This window comes from Taudactylus pleione, unplaced genomic scaffold (genome assembly GCF_031769625.1).
Source record: "Taudactylus pleione unplaced genomic scaffold, aTauple2 ptg000419l, whole genome shotgun sequence".
Lineage (NCBI taxonomy): Eukaryota > Metazoa > Chordata > Amphibia > Anura > Myobatrachidae > Taudactylus > Taudactylus pleione.
In genome coordinates, this window is record NW_028284821.1 from 2558072 (window position 1) to 2580087 (window position 22016).

The 22016-nt window shown below is 43.8% G+C and overlaps 1 protein-coding gene across 2 annotated transcripts in view; it reads right to left on the bottom strand.

Annotated features, from left to right (window-relative positions):
* The window catches only part of RAB28 (RAB28, member RAS oncogene family), a 150751-nt gene that overhangs the window by 73165 nt on the left and 55570 nt on the right, over positions 1 to 22016 (bottom strand). For both annotated transcript variants that reach the window (XM_088447123.1, XM_088447124.1), the window contains exon 4: positions 18718 to 18847. In XM_088447123.1, the coding sequence (XP_088303249.1) occupies positions 18718 to 18847 (130 nt within the window). The remainder of the gene's footprint in view (positions 1 to 18717; positions 18848 to 22016) is intronic.

A 22016-nucleotide genomic window follows, 5' to 3' on the forward strand; every position in this document is an offset into this window, starting at 1 on the left:
CAAAATCCTTGGGACCAGGAGTATTTTGGATAACGGAATATTCCGTATTTTGGAAGATTTTCATATCATAATGAAATATCTTGGGAATGGGACCCCAATATACACACAGAATGCATTTGTGTGTTATATACACCTTATACACACAGCCTACAGGCAATTTTATACAATAAATTTAAATAATTTTGTGGCTCAAGCAAAGTTTGTGTACAGAAATGAAATTAATTTATGTTACATAAACACCTTATACACACAGCCTGAAGGTAATTATAAGGAAAATTTTTAAAAATTTGTGCCTTAGACAAAGTTTGTGTACATTGAACCATCAAAAATCAAAGGTTTCACTATCTCAGTCATGCCAAAATTATTCCGTATTTCGGAATATTTGGATATGGGAGACTCAACCTGTATTGCCGGTACTTTGTTTGCCCCGGGACTTAATATCAAGTAGTGAAAATGTAGCAGATGTGAAGATAACAGACTGATCTGACTGTACCACTCCAAAACACCATGACAGCAGGGACAGATGATGCAGCAAAAGGCTATAGCACGTATGCAAAATGCAGCAGTACCACAGGATAAACACAGGGGGCCAAATGTAAAAGCCTGAGCCTTACAGAAAGTAAATATGTATTGTCAATTTAGCCACGGCATTTAAAGCAGCATTTTCTTTGAAAAGGCAAAACCAACTATTTGTCCTATAGTACCCAAAGTTCAGCCACTACTGCTGGCAGTGGTGAGCAGTGAGTATCTAAATAAACCAGAGCGTAAAGCACTCAAGCCAATAGTATGAGTAGCATACGGCACCTAATGCTGGCTGTTTAGTTCGGTAACTTCTATTCTCCGTCTTAAATGCCGGCCGTTATACTATTAGCGCATGTGCTAAGCCGGAAACCAGCATTGCGGCACTAGTTAACAGCACTGTCAATTGAATAGCTCCGGGAACTCATTCCCAGCACTATTCAACATCAAATGTAATTGAATTCCTCCCAAAGAGATGTAAAATACCTGCACAGATGATGTGCCTTTCACCTATATAACAGAGAACCATGCTGTAAAGTTTTAAAATGTAAATAAAGATCTATCACATTTATTTTCATTAAAGATGATGTCCTGGTGTCCGTAATTTTATCACTGGTAACTGACACCACTACACCTGCTGTGTCTGCAACTTTAAAACCTCTCTCTCATTAAACCTATGTGTACAGGAACACCTGTTGGCTGTCCCCACGGAATGCAGAGTTGGGGCAGACTAAGTTACAGGTAAGTGGTAGCCCAGAGGGTACTAGAGAGGGAGGTATAATGGAGGAGTACACCAACACGATTTATCAGGTAAACAGGGATTTTTAGTCGTGGACCATATCAGCTGATGCAGAACATGCTCCAGATGAAACTATTAAACTTCTGATTTTATATAGAGATGGTAGCACTTCCTGATGATTAAATAATTAGGTGTGCTAGATAACAGTTCCTTATTTACTCACATATGGCTTCCTCATGTCGGCTTATCTTATTTCTATTGAATACATAATTAAGTAAAATAGGTTGTGTGTTGTCACTTGAAAAAAATGCTCTCCCAAAATGTCCTGGTTCTCATCAAGTCAGATGTTTTTTTTTTATTTCATTTCCTGTGTGCATTCAAAATAAAAAATTCCCATTGGACCACATTAATGAAGAAGATTATTTGTGGCATCCAATGAGTAAATAATCCAGGGGTGCTGGAAAAAACCCCAGAGCTGTTCTAGTAACCTGTAATATGGAGAAGGGGTATGGGAAGGCTAAGACGGAGTGCTGCCAAGGCTTGGTTTGGTTCCCACTATGACAAGGGGGCCCATGCTTTTTGTCTCTGATTCCGTGGCCTGGTTGATGCTGGGGCTACACAGGTAGTTTAGAGCTGGTTAAAGATTTGGGGGGAAGGGGGGTGTACTTCCTTCTTTTTTCAATGGAGCTTTACCATTCTTTTTAATGGGGTTTCTAAAACACGCGTAGATCAACGGCTTTGATATGACATCTAGTGGTAGAAAAAGGGCATTACATGGAGGGAAAATTAGTTCATTGAGACTTAACGGTTTGGGAAACAGCCTTGATGTGATCCAAAATATGTCCTTAAAGATCCATGGTGCATTACATAAATCTAATCATGATACATGGTGTACCTTTCTCTGTGAAAGAAGTACAATTGATTATATAAGTGGAAGCAAACTTCTCATGAACAGTTTTGAAATTTAAAGATTTTAAGGTTTCAGATATTACAGTAGAATATCGTTTTGTTTCCCAAGGTTTCACTCATTCACTCATATGAATGGACCAGCTAAAGTTTCTTTAACAGGGTCTGTTAATGAATGTTTACATTGTATTTAAAATGAAACACATAATGCAGTGTTTTGTTAAGTTCATAAATTTTGCTTGATGCCAACGATCAAATTAACACTATCCTGCCACCTCTTACAGGAAGGACATATTTTCCGAACATCCTGCATTACATTATGAAAACTATTCTGACTTCTAGCTGCAAAGCCTAGAAAACTTATTTTTCTAGCTAATGTACTTAATGGTACACCAGATACAAACACGCCAGACCAAACAATTACTTTGCAACATTAATCATATTTTAAAAGAATTTATATTGAAGCATTGCTCCCATTATGCTTATATAAAATATTGCTGGTACCTGGAAAAATAATTTGTCTCTGTAAATAAAAAAACTTTTAAATTATTTTTTTCCAGTTTATTCCACAAAGAAGCAAGCTGCCCAAATTGCTCTTAAATTGTAATGTAAATTGGCAGAATAAAAGTCAGACTAGCATTTTTCAATCAACAACCACCAGACCTGTACAGAACGCCCCAAATTTGTGGGATGACGATGGCCATAGAGTTAGTTGTTCACCGTTTTGACCAAACAACCAGATTTTTGTACGGATGTTCAGCTTAAACTGTTATCCGCAAATTGGCCCAGTATTGACACCAATATGATCCCTCCATATGCGGCCTTCGGCTGCTGTTACTGCAGCCCTGCATTATTAAATGGATGAATCTAACTGCACAAACTCCTTAGGTCTTTGAGCACTCTGAGAAGACCTCAAGCAGACCACAATCCTATGCTCAGAAATGAACGGTGTTAATTTCCTGTCTGAGCAGCATATGAGCACAAGGGAGAGCGGCATCAGAAGCCTGGCACGGCAATGGGTAAATGTTTAAGCGGACAATGAGGAGGCAGAGGAGAGAGCTATGAGAGGGAAAAGAGAGCTATGGAGGGGTCCAGGAGAAAGCGATGAAGTAGTCCAGGAAAGAGCTGTGGAGGGGGCCAGGAAAACTTTGAAGGGGCCAGGAGAGAAGTTTGCAGGGATCCAGTAGAGAGCTATGGAGGAGGGCAATTAGAAAACTATGCAGGAGCAAAGAGAGAGCTATGGATGGGGGCAGGGAAGAGCTATTGAGGGGCCTGGGAGAGAGCTATGAAAGGGGAAATAGAGCTATGGAGTAAGCAAGGAGAAAGCTATGGAGGGGGCAATGAGAAACCTATGGATTGGCCAAGGAGAAAGCTTTGTGGTACTATGAGGGAGATAAGAGGGTGGCAGCGAGAGTGCTGTGGATTAGAGACATATGGAGCAGGCAATGAGTGACATTTGGGTAAAATATGAGAGCAATGTCTGCATATGTGTATATACTACAGTATTGCATATATTAGAGAGTTAAATATCATGTAATGAATAATGTAATATACCAGATGGGATACGGCCCACTTCTACGCGTTAGCACCTATTAATGGCTATTTACATATTTCTAGTGCGAATCGCTCCTCTAGTATGATCAAATTAGATAATTTTCTAGCATATTCTTAAATCCAGTAGACATATGACTGTGGTATTATGACTTTCAGAACTTTCCAATTTTACCGCCAAAGTGTGTCACCAAATGAGAAATGGACCCTGTGTGTTGAAATTACTCATCCCGCTGTTATACTTTACCCAATAACAAATTGGTGAATCTCAAATAATAATGTCTGGAAATATATCCACATATATATCCATTATAAATTTGGAAAAGTGGCTTCACCGGTCTACACTGCAAGCTACTGCTCAAACTCAAGTTTTGCTTTTTTTCCCCTTTATCTACCATAAAAACAAGCTGTAACTGTAATATCATGGTATTACTGGACAGAACATTTTACCTAAAACTCAAAAACTTACTTAAGCCTTCCAACTCCCCGGAACTAGCTCTCTGAATTCAGCAGTATCCTGTTGATTCCTGCTGAATCGCTGCATTAAAAATTTCGAAACAGCCACAGAAGGGAAGGAAATTAAGCAAGAATCAAAGTGCCAACCAGCTCACTATTACACAAGCTTTTATGTTATCAAATTGGGAATGGCTGACATTTCTATCCCAGCATCAGTATACTTTGTCCTCATACAGAATACACCAGTGATCCAGTAAAAAGCCACTAAGACAGTAAGCATGAGGTTTTGCTGTACTGATCAAACAGTGAGGATCCCAGAGGAAATACTACCAATGATTTACTAGTGAAGAATTACTAGATAAGAGTCAAAAAACATGACTCCAGTGTTGTGAGGCAGCAATGCCAACCATTGTGCCACCATGCAACCCAATAAAAAAAATATTTACATATCTGAAATATAAAATTCATTGGTCTGTTTGTTTGTCCAGTTATGCATTTGGACACCCCTGCACCAATTGGGATGAAACAAACGTGTGGTGGTCCAGTTGGATCCTGGCCAGGTTTTAGGAGGGTTAAGGTCCCAGTCGGACTTCCCGTTGGTGTACGCTGGGCGGAACGGTGACCAAGGGAGCCTGTTCTGGGCCTTCCACTGGATGAATTTGGACGACATCACATAATAAAACTTTATAGCTTGAAGATTTAAACCCGGGCAACGCCGGGTACTTCAGCTAGTATATATTTCTTATATATAAAATTCATTGGTCTGTTTGTTTGTCTGTCCGGTTATGCATTCGGACACCACTGTACCGATTGGGATGAAACCAATGCGAGGTGGTCCGGTTGGATCCTGGCCAGGTTTTAGGAGGTTTAGGGCCCCAATCGGAACTCCCGTTGGTGTACACTGGGCAAAACTTTGACCCGAGGAGCCTGTTCTGGGTCTTCCACTGGATAGATTTGGACGAAACTTCACAGAGGGGTGGCAATTGGTCTGGGATGCATAATGGAGTGGTTGAGGTCCTGGTTGGACCTCGCGGCGGAGTGCGCCAATCAGAACTTTGACCCAGGGAGCCTTTTCTGGGCCTTCCACTGGATGGATTTGTATGACATCATATAATAAAATGTAATAACCTGAAGCTAATATTATATATACACACACACACACACACACACACACACATACATACATACTTACACACAATTATATATATATATATATATATATATATATATATATATATATTAGATAGATAAAGTTGTGTGTGTTAAGTGCAATAGAAATTATATAGGTCAGTGAAAAAAATACTTTGAGAGTGGTGATGAAACACTAATATATCATTGCTGATAGCCGAAAACACCAGTTAAAGAGTACATTAACATATAACCTTTAAACTTCACACTGTAACAGCCTATCACTTGTTATGCAGAGATAGCCATACTAGGACAATTAATCACTGCTACAGCCTACATTCAGTCAACATTCTTAATTAGGGTTGACACACTCTCCCTCCTTGCCCCTATCTGTCAAGAAGACTGTTTAAAAATCTGACTTATTAGTCTGTATTAGAGAGCAGGGAAACAGATCTGGTTAATATCTCTAAGTTGAAATAATTCATCCCTCCAGGGTACACTGAGGCTTGATAACTCCTATCCTCACTAGAGGTTGCAGATAACCATTGGCCCTGAGACTATCAAAGGCGCTATAAATCAACAGGAGTGCATCTTTCATACATCCTGGGTTAATATCTGTTTATAATATCTCTGCTGAGAATGTAGCTTTGACACGTTAGGAGTCATAGTAGAGAGTGAACAGGCAAAGCAGGCAGGGTTACTTAAGAACAAAAAAAGAAGATTAAGCAGCATACATTTTGTGCTAAAAGCAATTCTTACTGACTGAATATACAGAGTTCATTCATATTATACTTAGAAGTACTACTATACACAGTAATTACCATGAAAGTTTTTAGTAGTTAAATATAAGCAGGGCCGGATTAAGGTTTGTGGGGGCCCAGGGCAACTAATTTGTGGGGGCCCCTACCAATAAAATTACATTATGCCACACAGTGCCCCCATTATGCACATTACGCCACAGTGCCTAGTATAAACATTATCCCACACAGTGCACCAAATATGTCACATTCCCCCCAGTATGCCACACAATGCCGCCAGTATGCCACACAATGCTCCCAGTATGCAACACAATGCCCCCAGTAGTAATATTATACCTCACTTTGCCACAACTATGCCACACAATGCTCCTAGTCTTAATAGTATATGAAACAGTGCCCCCGCTATGCCACACAATGCCCCCAGTATTTAATATTATGCCCAACCCAGAATAAATACTATGACCCCCAATAGTTTGCCACTGAGTGCCTTTTCTAGTATTAATTTTATGCCCCAGTATTAAATATTATGCCCCCCAGTGTTTCCTCCAGAATTAATATTCTGCCCCTCAGTGCCCCAATACTAAATATTCTGCCCCTCAGTGCCCCTTCCAGAATTTTATGCCCAGTAGTAAATATGCCCCCACTATGCCACACAATACCCCCAGTATTAATATTATGTGCCGCAGTGCTCTCTGCAGAAATGCCCCATAGTGCTCCATCCAGAATTAATATTTGCCCCCTCAGTAATAAACATTATGTCACATAATACCCCCAGTATATTATGCCCCCAAGTACACCCAGTATTAATATTAAGCCCCACAGTGCCCTCTCTAATATTATTATGCATCCCAGTATTAAAAATGTTGTCCCATAGTGCCCTCTCCTGTATTAAGATTATGCCCTCGGTATGACAGAGCCCTAAGTACTTACCTTATTTGGCTGCCCAGCCATTATATATTTAATGAACCCTCCCTCACCCCAGCCATTATATATTTGATGATCCCCCTCACCCCAGCCATTATATATTTGATGATCCCCCTCACCCCAGCCATTATATAGTTAATGAATCCCCCTCACCCCTGCCATTATATATTTAATGAGCCCCCCCTCACCTCCAGCCATTATATATTTAATGAACCCCCCCTCACCCCCAGCCATTATATATTTAATGAACCCCCTCACCCCCAGCCATTATATATTTAATGAACCCCCCTCACCCCCAGCCATTATATATTTAATGAACCCCCCTCACCCATTATATATTTAATGAACCCCCCGTCACCCCCAGCCATTATATATTTAATGAACCCCCCCTCACCAGCCATTATATATTTGATGAACCCCCCCAATCCCCCAGCCATTCTAAAATATATTTAATGATTCCTCCCACCTATATCCTACCACTTTTTGTCACTTACCTCAGTCATCCATGAGTCCCAGGCTTCCAGCTGTCCAGCTGCTCTAGCCTCCTGCTCCAGTCCTGGTCGTCTTCTTGGGGCATCCCCATGTGTCACACTGACTGTCAGTAGTGCAGGCACGGCGCTGATTCTTCACCCCCAGAGAAGGAACTTAAAAAAGGGAAAACTGACAGGTCAGGTGCCAGAGACACCGCACTGGCCGGGAGGGAATTAATTTCTGCTAGTCTCCAGCCTCCACCGCCGGCAGCAGCGCGGGGTGACAGAGGCTGGAGATGAGCTAAATCGTTACCAGACAGCATCGCCGCTGGGGGGCCCAGTGGTACTCACCTCCTTGATCCGGCGGGCTCGTCTATCCTGATGATAGCCCGGCGTCCCGATCGGGCTTCCGCTGCTTCTTCTGAATGCATAGTGCATACAGAGCAGCTTCCGAGTACCTTAAGCATCGCGGAAGTGATGCCAAGTTTAAGGGACTCGGGGGCAGCTCTGTATGCACTATGCATTCAGAAGAAGAATACCAGCGCTAGGCTTGTGACGGTCCTGGAGCGGCACCTGCTCTCAGGTTTTGTGGCTAATACAGAGCCTGTGTGGGGGTCCCATGGTGTGGGGGCCCCGGTACGACCGCCCCTGTTGCCCCGCCGTTAATCCGGCCCTGATTAAAAGCAACCCCTGCTGTTTTCAGTTATTTACCAACTTATCATCACATTAAGGTTAGATTTCCTGGAGAATAAAAAAATTAATAGCGTTATGGTAGACTTACCTAGATAACTCCTTTTCTTAGAGGTCCATAGGGTCCACAGGGATACCATGGGGATATTATGTTGGAGAGATCCAGGCACCAAACAGTTAAAGCTTCAGTTCCCAGGATGCCTCAGGTCCTCCTCCATATATACCCAGCACCTAGCCATAGGCCTTCAGTTTAGTTATCAAGCCTCAAGGTAGCAGAAGGAAAGAGAAGGAAAGAGAAGGAAGAGCAATTGTACACCAGAATACTCTTACACAAAATAAGGGAATCTGTGACCGAAAGAAAAAATACCCATGCAGCCAGGTGTGTCAGGATGGGTGTCCTGTGGACCCTATGGAATTTGAAGAAAAGGAGTTATCTAGGTAAGTCTACCATAACTCTAATTTTCTTCTTCAGGGTCCATAGGTATCCACAGGGATAACATGGGGATGTCCTAAAGCAGTTCCCCTAGGGTGGTTGATGCTCCTGAGTAGAAAGAATGATTCCTTTTGGCGACGAGTACTCCTGAGATGCAAAAGTATCAAAGGAATAGAACCTAAAGAAAAGTGTGGACAGATCATGTGGCTGCCTTGCACAATTGTTCAGCAGAGGCACCACGAATAAATGCCCATGATGGCCGTACAGACCGAGTAGAATGTGCTGTCACCGTGCTTGGGACAGGGAGATCAGCCTGTGTGTACACCTGAGATATAGTCATGCATAACCATCTCGTCAGAGTCTGCTTATTAGCTGGTCATCCTCGTTTGTGAAAACCATATAATACAAAAAGAGCATCTGATTTTCTAACAGAGTTTGTACGCTCTGCATAAATACGGAGAGCACAAACTACATCCAGGGAGGCTTCACCTACAGAAATATCTGGAGCCTGAAAAGCTGGAACTACAATTTCTTGTAGTAACCCTCCCTTGTACAAAGAACAGCTTTATCCTGGTGAAAAATAAAACAAAACATGGGCAGCGACAAGAAAGCGCTGCCAAATCAGAGACTCTGCGAGCAGAAGAGATAGCAAGAAGAAATAGGGTCTTCGCTGTCAACCATTCAAATATACAGAGTCTAGAGGTTCAAATGGGGGAGCTTGTAGCCCTTTAAGAACCAAAGACAAATCCCATGGTGCTACCGTTGGAACAAAAAGGAGGCTGAACTCGCAGAACTTTTTGGAAAAAAATTCTAACATCTGGTAATGAGGCAACCGTCCTCTGGAACCAGACTGACAGTGCAGAAACCTGCACTCTCAAAGTGGCCAGGCGGAGACCGCTGTCTAACCCCGCCTGAAGAAAAGCCAGTACCTTGGAAATCCTGAACACCTTAGGATCATACTTCCTATGGGAACACCATTGACCAAAAGAATGCCAAAATCTGTAATAGATGCGTGCAGAGGCAGGGTTCAGTGCCCTAAGCATCATTTGAATTACAGAACTGGAAAAACCTTTTCCTCCTAGGATGCAAGATTCAAGAGCCAGGCCATCAAAGCCAGACAAGGTAAGTCCGGATGCCGGCAGGGACCCTGCGTTAGCAGATCCGGCCATAAAGGAAGAGGATACAGACTGTCTATGGACAGATTCTGTATGTAGGTGAACCAATGACGTCTTGGCCAAAGTCGGAGCCACCAGTATTACTGTTCCGCCTTCATGCTTGAATTTCCTGAGAAGTCTTCATAGGAGAAAAATCGGAGGAAAGAGTTACGCCAGCTTGAAGTCCCATCTTACTGCCAGTGCGTCCACGAAGGCTGCTGATGGGTCTCTAGACCTGGACCTGTACCTGGGAACCTTGTGGTTGTGACGTGACCCCATGACAAATATCTGGTAGACCCCTTATGTTTACCAGGAGCTGAAACACTCCCAGATGGAGAGACCACTCTCTGGTGTGAATGTCCTGGCGACTTAGAAAGTCTGCTTCCAATTGAGTACTCCTGGTAAGAATACTGCCGAGATGGCCGGAAGATGACGTTCTGCCCAAATCAGAACCTTTGTCACTTCTTTCATGACTGCGTAACTTCTCGTGCCTCCCTGATTGAGGTAGGCCACTGTAGTCGCATTATCGGAATGAATCTGGACCAGCCTGCCCTGGAGCAGGTCCTGTGCCATGATAAGTGCCTTGTACACTGCTTGCAGTTCCAGAAAGTGTATTAGCAGATTACTTTCCTGATCTGTCCACCTTCCCTGAAAGGTGTGATGAACTGTCACTGCCCCCATCCGCGAAGACTGGCGTCAGTGGTGAGAAACACCCAATTTGGAATCCAGAATGGGCGCCCTTTGTTCAGATGACCCTTTCAGGAGAGAGTGACGAACCTCTGAGAGCTTATTAGATTATACTGTCCATTCCACTTGGAGAGAATCAACTTTTGCAGAGGCCTGAAATGGAACTGAGCATTACCATGTTGAAGGTGGATACCATTGATCCCAGGACCTGCATTGCTAACAGAATGGATACCCTTCACTTGTGTAGCAGCTTGCGTATTCGCAATGACAGGGCCACAATCTTGTCCTCTAGCAGAAACACAGTTTGTACCCGAGAATCCAGCAATGCTCCCAGATGTACCATCTGTTGTGTTGGAGAAAGTGATGATTTCTTCCAATTGATTATACAACCGTGCTTTTGTAGGAAGGCTTTGGTCAGTTGAAGATGGCTTTGTAAACAACTGGAGTCTGTGCCAATATCAGAAGGTGGTCCAGATATGGCAGAATTCTGACACCCTAACGCCAGAGATAGGCCGTCATGACTACCATTATTTTGGTAAATACCCGGGGATCCGTAGACAGGCCAAAGGGTAGAGCATGAAATTGGTAATGAAGGACAGCAAACTGTAAGAATTGTTTGTGGCATGGTATAATAGGAACATGCAAATATGCATCCTGAATGTCCAGGAAAACCATGTAATCCCCTGGCTCCATTGCCAAAATAATTGACTGAAGAGTTTCCATACGAAACTTGGGAACATGGATAAACCGGTTGAGTATTTTCAGATTTAGTATAGGGCGATAGGCCCCATTTGGTTTCTGAACCAGAAATATATTGGAATAATAACCCCTATCCTGTTGCGACACAGGGATTATTACCCAAGCCTGCAGCAGGGAGTGAATGCCTTCCTGAAAGGCCATTAGAGACCACTTCTCGGACCCAGGCATCTTGTGTTGTTTGATGCCAATAATCCACTAACTGAAGAAGTCAGCCTCCCAACCTGGGATCCCTCAGGTGGAGGCCCACCCCATCAGGCTGAGGGGTTTGTCGTACGGTTTAGAAGCTGGACGTCTTGCTGGGCCAGACCTCTTAGTTTGTCGCCTTGTCGTCTTGCGAAAACTAGTCGGCCTACAGGAAGACTGTTCCCCTGCTCGTCCCTGAGGATGAAAGGACCGAAAAAAACCTGCCTAGACTTTATAGTCGCCGTAGCTGGCAGACCTGCTAATTTTGAAGCCACCAGAGTAGGTATTATTTTATTCAACTCTGCTCCAAAAAGTACCTTTCCATAGAAAGGTAACACTTCCAGCGCCCTCTTTGATCCTGTATCAGCTTTCCAGGATCTTAACCAAAGGGTCCTGTTTGCCACTATTGAAGCTGCTGATGCTTTAGAAGCTAAAAATCCAGCATCTACTGCAGCTCCTCCCAGATAGGAAGCCACTTCCCGTATGTGGGAGATATACATCATCTGTTCTCTGGTAGCATCTTCCAATGCTCCCATCCATTCTTCAACAGCTTTGGCTACCCAGGCACCAGCCATAGCTGGACGAGTAACAGCTCCAGATGATAGAACAATTGAAGCCTGTCTTAAGGCAATATTTTCATCTATGGAATCCTTCAGAGAAGATGACGACGGAATAGGCAATGTAGCATTTCTGATTAAATGCGTTACATGAGCATCTGCAGTAGGAGGTACCTCCCGCTTAGTACATACAGAAGCTGGGAAGAGATAAAACCATGTTATTCTTTTATTCACATAAAATAGTTTATCTGGATTACCCCATGCCTCATCCATAAGCTCAGTGAGCTGTTCAGATACAGAAAACTCTGTTTTGTCCAGCTTTCGCTGGAGCCTTCTTACTATGAGCTGGTTTATCATCCTGAATATCTAGGACTGATATAACCGCCCTTACCAAAGGAGGAACATCCACTGTGGACGGATGGTCCTCCTCCCCTGAGCTAGACCCTGGAGAGGAACCCTGCGCATCATCTGATTCCTCTGATGATGCGTCTGAATCCATATGTTGAGCAGACTGATAAAAAGATTACTTGCACTTAGGCGCCTTAGTAACTACCGGCCTGCTTTCAACTTTAGATGGTGCCATACTTTGACTAGAATGGCCATAAGCAATATCCAGGAAAGATGCATAGGAGGTGCAAACATACAGTAGCATGCTGTGAACACCCCATCGAAGGAGGCATTGGTGGGAGCAGCCATACGATCCACAAACTGCTGCATTACCTGGGACAAAGAGGATACCCAAGATGGCTCTTATCCAGAGACCGGTCAACTGGACTGGTGAGGTGGATCTTTATAACAGACAACATACAAACCATCCTTTACGTCCTGAGAGGACACATAGGCCATACATGATTTACATGAAACCAGCACAGGGGGCTCCCCCTCCTGTTTCCCTTTACCTTTTGACATGTTCAATAAAGGCAATAAATGCAATGCTATGTGACTGCCTTCACAAAATCTCAAATGAGTGCAAAGTACTAAAAGAAAAGCCTCCACCCCAAAAGGATAGAGAGAAAAAATAGTGATAGTTATAATTGACAGACAGAAATAAAAGACAGTGGGGGTAATTCAGCCCGCTCGTTAGTGGCAGTACGCTCGCAAGCTGGTCGATGTTTCCCCACTGCGCATGCTCCGTCGTGCGCATGCGTGAGACCCGGCGAGCGATGGGCTCTCCATTGCTCCGGGTCTCGCACCAAAGGGGGCGTGCTGTCGATGTTGATTGACAGCATGCCCCCTTTGGTGGGTGTGGCTGCCAGACGGAGGCGTTCCCATTGGAACGCCTACCGTCTGAAGCCGGCCCCACTGACATCAGTAATGATGTCAGTGGTAGTGATTTTGGCTCTGATAGAGCCAAAATCACTCCTGGGCTTGCGGCAGCGAGACCCTACCGCAGGGTCTCGTCGCAAGCCCGATGGTGACCATCATCATGGACGCTCGCTATAGCTGTAGGTGGTCACCCACAGCTATACGAGCGTCCAGGAGGACGCTCCATTTTCATGGAGGAGGTCCCTGATTCAGAGCGAGCGCTCTGGTCAGAACGTTCAGCTCTGAATCAGGCCCACTGTCAATAGCAGCTAGCAAACAGTCACATACAATGCATATGTAATATAATTACAATGGACTCAATCAACTACACAAAACACCAGGAATGGTAAGATTATAGAGCACTATATACCTTAACCACGGGAGAGGTATACAAGGAGACTGACCTAAACCCTCCTGAGACAAACAGCTACAAGGCGCACTGATAGTGGACTGTGAGCGTCTCATATACACGTGGAGGGCAGGCAGAGCAGGGACTGCTTCTGGGTCGGGTGAGGAGCTGCCGAGGGAGCGCCTACCTTGCCTAAGCTGCGTCAACCAGCCGTGTAAGCTGGCCCTGTGGCAGCAGAAGCATCTGCTGCCAATCCCCGCCGTCAGACGATAAGGCCCTGGCGGTCTAATGAGGACGCGGACAATCCCGGGCCTTGACTGCAGCGGCTTCTGGTGCATCTCACCAGAAGAAAGGACTGCCGCGAGTGATTCCCCCAGAAGGGAGGAAACGCCTTACCTGACATCTCTGTGCGTCTGGTTGCAGTCCAGGTCGCAGCATTGCTGCTAGCAAGCTCAGCCGCAACCCGCCGGAATCATCAGCCCAGTTACTGGTGTTGCGGCCTGGCGGAGGTAGATGGAGTCGCAGTACATGCGTCTTAATTAAGATGCTTAGCACTGCCAACCCAAAAACATAGAAATAAAATAAAACAAAATAAAAGCTTAGGACTGCCTGAGCAGTCCCGTTACAAAGGTGCATCTTGATCCTGCTGCACCAAAAGAACTGAAGGCCTATGGCTAGGGGCGGGGTATATATGGAGGAGGACCCGAGGCATCCTGGGAGCGGAATCTTTAACTGTTTTGGTGCCTGGATCTCTCCACCATAATATCCCTATGGACCCTGAAAAAGAAAATATAGTGTGTGTGTATATATATACACATACACACACGCAAATATAAATATATATATATATATATATATATATATATATAAAGCTATTCTGTGTGTTATTAAATAGCGCCCGTTTTTTGGAGCCTACATGGACTACTTTCTTTGTATAAAGAATATAATGATTTTGATAGGACAGAATTACATTGTTCGTCCTATAAAAGCACCATGGCCTGACGTACCAGTCACATCCCTCAGGAAATTGTGAACACAACAAAGCTTGCCAGCTGGCTGCACTGGACCCCTGTGGAAGACCAAGCACCTACCGGAAACTCACACTCTGATTAGGGTGAGGTTGGACTGTTGTATCCATCTGTCCAGAGGTCTGGACAGATGGATAGGTCAGAGGTCAGAGGTCTGCTTTTGAATCTTGATTTTATGTAAGATTTTAATCCACATTTTTCTATGTAAAAAAAATAAATAAATAAGTACTATGCTAGGAATGGCCTGAAGCTCTCTTCTGTGGATGCTTTCTGGTGAATGGGTGTTGTTACAGGCTATAAAGGGATTGCCTGAATCTATATCCAAGTTTGATTTGCGTGGATGCATGAAATCCCAAAGAAACCACAGATAAACAATGCTCTTCCTATCACATTTTGTTTACAACCAAATAAATCGAAAAATGTCAGTTCATCGTAGCTAATTATCCATTAATATATAAAGATAATGTACACATCTCCCCTTGGTTGTGAATGTACCATGAACAGCTAATTGTTTCAGACAATGTCCTTCTTACCACTGCACTTAGTATCCTCACAGCTCAGCTAACTTATTAGCAGGTCAGATTGCTTTTTGGTTTTTGTAAAGCCAGTGTCATGCTCTCAGCCATGGTGGATGAAGGGCATGTCTATTGGTGTGGACAACTTGCTAGTCATACCTAAGGCTGGGTACATACCTGGGCGACTTGTCCGCCGACCCAGGGATCCGCAGATCAAGTGACAGCCAGAACACATTTATCAATCTGCTGCTCAATATGTCTGGGCTGACATCACAACTGGGCGGGCATTTGAATTTGCAAACCCAGTTGAGATGTCCGTGTCAGCGGTCCCTGCAGCAAATGTATGGGCGGTCGGCAGGTTGCGCGTACACACAGCCAGATGCACAGATATATCTGCAAAATATATTGGTATCGGTTAGTGCTGCAGGGCTGCTGCAATGTGTCTGTAAACGATGTCGGCTGATTAAATTACATATTACATAGGGTGTACCCAACACACTATACTAAGTCTGTACTATATTAAGTCTCAAAAATAAAGAACACATGCAAGACTGTCGAAAAAAAATCCCTTTCACCCACAGACAACTTTCTATTGGGTTGGGTTGGGTTGTACAGGCATGCAACGCGTGGTTCAATAAATAAAGTAAAAATACCTCTCATTGTGTAAATTTATTCAACTTGTACATATATGAATAATCAATAGTATGGCCTTGGTACAGATTATTTTTCTACATAGTCCCCATACTTGTCTAAGCATTTGTTCCAATGGTACACCAAGGCATCTTTCCCAGCATGGAAGAAATCAGTGTCAAGCGCCTGAAGCCAGGACATGACGACTTGCTGAACTTCACCGTTGATTGTGAACTGCTTTCCACCTAGGTGCTTCTTCAATGGTCCAAAGAGATGGAAATCACTCAGTGCCAGGTCAGGGCTGTAGAGAGGATAAACAAAATGCCTGTTCACAGCAGCAGTCCAGGTCGTTTTCCGCAAATGGTCCTCCGGAACGGGCTCAATGTGTCACAATAGTGGTCAGCATTCACAGAATCTCCCTTGGTGAGGAAATCAACAAGCACCAGGCCCTTGTGGTCCCTAAAAACGGTCGCCATGACTTTCTTTAAAGATGGTGTGGCTTTGAATTTCTTTGAAGGTGGGGATGATGCCTGTTTCCATGTCATGGATGCTTGCTTCATCTCTCAATGCGGCACATATTGTAGTCTGTGGTGGACGTGCTTGGCAGGCCAGATCGCTGCTCATTTTGAACCTCTGTCTTGCCATTATCAAAAGCAGTGCACCAAACCCAAACCTGTTCTGGGACATGACGTTAGCACCGTACAACTCGACAAGTTGGAAATAATTTTCAGCTGCTAATGTGCCCTTTAGAAATCTGATCACACTACGCAACTTAATGTTTGACCATGTTTCCGCCAGCCCCGCTGTCTTACAACTGATGTGGGGACAGCATGACTGATATGAGGTGCAGTCTAATGGCCGTGAAGGGAAGCAGTGGTCTACCTGCTCTGGCCTGGCGGAAAATTATAATGAAAAGCTTACACATGCGAGAGGATTTGTTACCTTACTTATTGAACCACCCTCGTATTTTTACGGAATATCTTATAGTTCTCCATGTCTTTGATGACATTTTGATAGTGGTGAAGGTTTATCTTTTGTTTTAGGTGGTTGTCTTATACTAGAGGCACGCATTAGTGATATGGTGGCTAATAGCAGGCAACTGGACCAACATGGCAGCAAAATTACCACAGATGATGAGTCTCTTAAACCATAGAGGATCATTACCAGTAATGGTTGATAATGCACTCAAAAGATAACCGCCTTAATCCTGTGTGTGTGGGGACAATTTTGAACAGTACAAAGAGTAAGGTGATAGAGTCCAGGTGCTCCACATACATATGCGACCAGACTGCAGGATCAGCCTATGTAACGGTTGAAGGATTTGGTCCTTTTCTCGAAAAGCTCCACAGGTTCTGTACCTCAATGACCAAACCGAATTACACATTACTGAGATGAATCAGTTTCATAGGGAGCACTTGTAATTGCATTTTACTGTAGCCAAGTACATTTTATGCTGTTTTTGAGGTAAATATAGGGCTTTTCTTTTAGCCATCATATTGAAATAGATATTTTATTATAACGGACTGGAAAGTATTCACTTGTTTCAAAGTCTATGCAGCATGGCTTATTAATGAATAGGTTCTTAGATGGTGGCATAGTACTGGAGGGAATACGGATTCTCATGGAGTGCTCTATTGTAAAGGAAAGGCATCTTTGCATTACTAGGACAGACTGTACATAACGCTACTAATCATGTCCTTCTGATTGTTCTCCACTGGCACCTTTGTAATTCCACCTCCCACCACCACCGTCACATCTATTGTAAATGCGTTGCTGTCGGGGCCATAGAGGTGCTTTTAAAACATTAAACACTTGCGCTGATCCTATAATGGATAAAGCAAATGTGAGACATCAAGGTGGACTGGACCTGGCAGGAAAAAGTGTGAAGAGGCTCCCATAGCTTGGGGTGGACCCTGATTAGTAGCATCAGATAATCACTAAACTGGAAAAGGGGCCCAATATACAGTATAAAAAGTAACAAAATTAAAAATATATATATTATTACATATCAAATATTATAACTGATGTATTGATAGAAAACAATATGGTGGATTTAAATGATTAATCAGATAAACAACCCGATTTCGGAAAGAAAATCCATGGTGTAAATAGACCCTCCTGCAGTCAACACATTTCTGCCGAATGATGGGAGGTTGGGACGTATTTCCCTTACCGTACACCAAGGAAGCTCACAAATGTTGGGAGATATGATATTGCTGAACAGTGTGGAGGGAAAATATGAGCCTCGTCTCCAACACCCCTGTCAAACTCTCAGCTTACCCCCTTGCCCCAAGACGTATCGCTCTTCCCTGTCACCTTCCCTAAGATCCTGGCCCCTCATACCTCCGCTCCTATCGCTTGTAAAATAGACAAGTTTAGCAGTAAACTTTAAATAGAGAGTTTAAATAGTTTTTTGAGTCTGGAAAAACATGCGAGTTTGCATGCTCTCGGGCTCTATGGGCTTGATTCAATTGAACGCGAATTAAATAGCGCCGTGAAGGAGATCCCGGAGCTATTCAATACTGCACGCGTGATACTGTTTCTGCGGCGCTTAGGGCAGAAAACAGCATCAAGCCTGTACTTTTAATCGGATTTCTGCTCGCACCCCTGGAGGGATGCGAAAAGAAATCCTTAACAGCACGCAGAATTGAATAGCTCTGGGAGCTCTTTCCCGGCACTATTTAATTTGTGTTAAGTTGAATCGAGCTCTATTATATTGGCTGTGTTTAAAAAGTGAGAAAACGTTTACTGCTAAACGCTCAAATTTTCTAAACTCTCACCCTATTACATTTGGCCCATTGAGTTTTTCAGTTTTGTATAATTTTAGTACAAATTGAAGAAACAATTACGTCCAAAGTACCCCATCAAAAAATAAAACCCCTCCAAACACTAAAACCAGAAAAGCTAATCATACTATACTGTATGTGCACTCATGTATTACACTACGTGCTGGTAATGTGTCCATGGGAAACTTACTTTTGTTGCCTACCAGGGCTATAAATGGCTGGGTTTCAGATTCTTCATTCACTTTCTTTACCATGGAAAACCAGTCTTCTAAATTCTCAAAACTTTGGTAGTTGGTGATATCATATACCAGGAGAACTCCCTGAAAGAGAAACATCTCAGTGTTACACATCTTATATACAGCATCTCCTCACTACCTTAATGAGCTTAACCGCTTGCCTGGTGATGTCACAAGTGATGCGACCAGAGCAAGAAGTGCTTCGGCTGGCAAGGTCGCATCACATGGAACTGTACCGCCACACTCTGTGCACCAGCTATAGAAGAGGAGATCTGTTCTGCACATGGTGTTAACAACAGAGCTGGAAAAATCCCTGGACCTCAAGAGGGCTGTCCGGAAAGGACCCTGAGAAAACAGGTCCAGACGTAGAGGCAACAGTATCGGAGTGTCTACTGAGAGACCCCGAAGATCTGAGAACCAGAGCCGTCTGGCCCACGCTGGAGCTATCAGCAGAAGCGTGTCGCCTTCTTGCTTGAATGTGCGAATAACTCGAGGAAGAAGGGAAACCGGAGGGAACAAGTATGCAAACCTGAAGGTCCACCTGACCGACAGAGCGCCTACCATAAGAGGCCCTGTACACAGGCAGCTTGTTGTTGTGTTGGGAGGACATGAGGTCTATCTCTGGGAGGCCCCATATGTTCACCAGTTGTTGAAATACCTCCTGGTGAAGAGACCATTCCCCTGGATGCACGTCCTGACGGCTGAGAAAGTCTGCTTACCAGTTGAGGACTCCTGGTATGAACACTGCTGATATGGCAGGAAGATTGGCCTCCGCCCAAGCCAGAATGCGGGACACGTCTGTCAGAGCTGCCCGATTTGATTGTACCTGCACAGACCTTCCGTGGAGGACATGTGTTACTTGTTGGAGAGCCTTGAATACTGCACGAAGTTCCAAGAGATTTATTGGAAGTGCAGATTCTGTTGGCATCCACCTTTTCCGAAAGAAGTGTGGACCTGTCACTGCTTCCCAGGCTCGGAGACTGGCGTCCGTCGTCAGAAGGACCCAGTCCACAATCCAAAAGGGGCGCCTCCTGCTTAGGTGCGCAGTCCGCTGCCACCAGGCTAGAGACAGACGTACCTCCGGGGAAAGCACAATTGTTTGTGTCTTCATCCGATTGGGCAACCCATGGAAAGATCTTCAGGGGCCCTGACAGCCCCACTCTGCTACAGGTGCTCCGACATCTGGCCGGGCACCAACGAAAACTGATGGCCTTGGCTAGGGGGCTGGGCACAGGAGAGGGACCCCAGAGCATCCTGGGAGGCTGAAAGTTTTAACTCTGTGGTGCCCGATGCTGCCGCCATCGCCTATACCCCAAGGTATTCTGTGGATACCCTATGGACCCTAAAGTAGAAACAGGGATTTTTTTTTTCCCTGTCAAGGGGATGTGTGTGGGGGGGGGGGTAATGTTACTAGGATTTATGACCACTGCGGGGTCTATTGCCAATGGGAGGCGGGAAGTATTTTATAATGGGGGCCTTTGGGCATGGGATGGTGCGAGACACCCCCTACAGTAGGTATTTTTTTCTTTTCAATAAGCTACTTAAATATACTTAAAAAAATATTTTTTAAAGTATATTAAATAAAAAAATAAAAACAATTTCTGATCAGTTTTGATGGAAAATATCATCAGTTAAATGGTTAAAGCAGAGTTTCCTAAACTCCGCCATTACAGTACAGGTTTTAAAGAATTAAAGTATAGGACCTGTGCAATGAGAGGATGGTGCTACTAAATGGCGAGCTGCTGCACTCAGATAGCTGACACTATCCTATGAGTTACATAATATAGTCTTGATAGTGCTGTGCTCAGCCCGATGTCTAATTATTCTCTATGTTTTCTATAAAGTGTATTGAGACAATGCAGAGGTGTTTTATATAAAACAATTTACTGATTCATAAATCAAAATTATACAATGTACTATGCACCGATGAGTTCATTTTAGAGAATTAAAAACTCCAATATGTGTCACACTTTCAATCAATAGTTAATCTGGTTGTAGCCTAAACCTTGCTACACTTCATAAAGTGATTATGCAGGGATTCTGTAGATAATGTTCGTTAGACTGTGGTGTCCCGCTAGTCCAATTGGTAGCAAATAGTCAATGTTGGTGTAGGTTGTTACCCAAAACTTCACATATACAAAGAAGAAAAGTAGTTTTAATGGGTGCACTGGGACCCACATTGATAATTTAAAATGTAATATTTTTAATAGTTATGCATTAAAATATCTCACTGTATTAAGGGGGTCATTCAGACCCACTCGCGAGCAGCAGTACGCTCGCAAGTGGGTCGATGTTCCCCACTGCGCATGCGCACGATGGAGGGAGCTCCGTCGTGTGCATGCACGAGACCCGAGGAGCGACATGCTTTCCATCGCTCCGGGTCTCGCACCAAAGGGGGCGTGCTGTCGATGTTGATTGACAGCACGCCCCTTTGGTGGGCGTGCCGGGGGCGTGGCGGCCACACGGAGGCGTTCCATTGGGAACGCCTACCGTCTGAAGCCGGCCCCACAGACATCACTAGTGATGTCAGTGGGAGTGATTTTGGCTCTGATAAAGCCAAAATCACTCCAGGGCTTGTGGCAGGGAGACCCTACCGCAGGGTCTCCGTCGCAAGTCCGATGGTCGCGATGGTCTTGACCATCTTTTTGGCCGCTCGCATATGCTGTGGGTGGTCACCCACAGCTATACGAGCGGCCAGGAGGAAATTTGTTAAGATGGTGAAATATAAAAAGATAGAATTGTGCAAAAGAGATTAAATTAACGTGTACAATAAAATATGCAAAACGAAACAGTTGTCAATTTGTCATTCTTTCAATATGATCAGTGTTTAGTAACACAGTGGTTCATTACTTATTATAGTTTATTCTGTTAGTTATGTTGCAAATAATTATTTCTTAAGGTTAAATGCCTTCATCAGCTCCCAGAAGGAAGTCGCAAATTCTATCAAACAATGCAGTGACGAATAATGTGTATAGTCAGTATTCCAAACTGATACAATGTCTTCTCTTCCTATGCTTAGATGTCTTATTCTTATGTATTGTCATGCAATGCTTATTGTAAATATTTCTTAGCTATGCAGTATGTACAAACATATATTGTAGTTCTGAGTCTCTTAGCTATAAGGTTTAATCTCACACAGCAGGTATATTATGTTAGTATATAGTTGGTCAACACACCTAGCATTAATGGGTCTCCAATACATGTGATATGATATAATGGGAACTACTAATATAATATATATGTGTGTGAATCA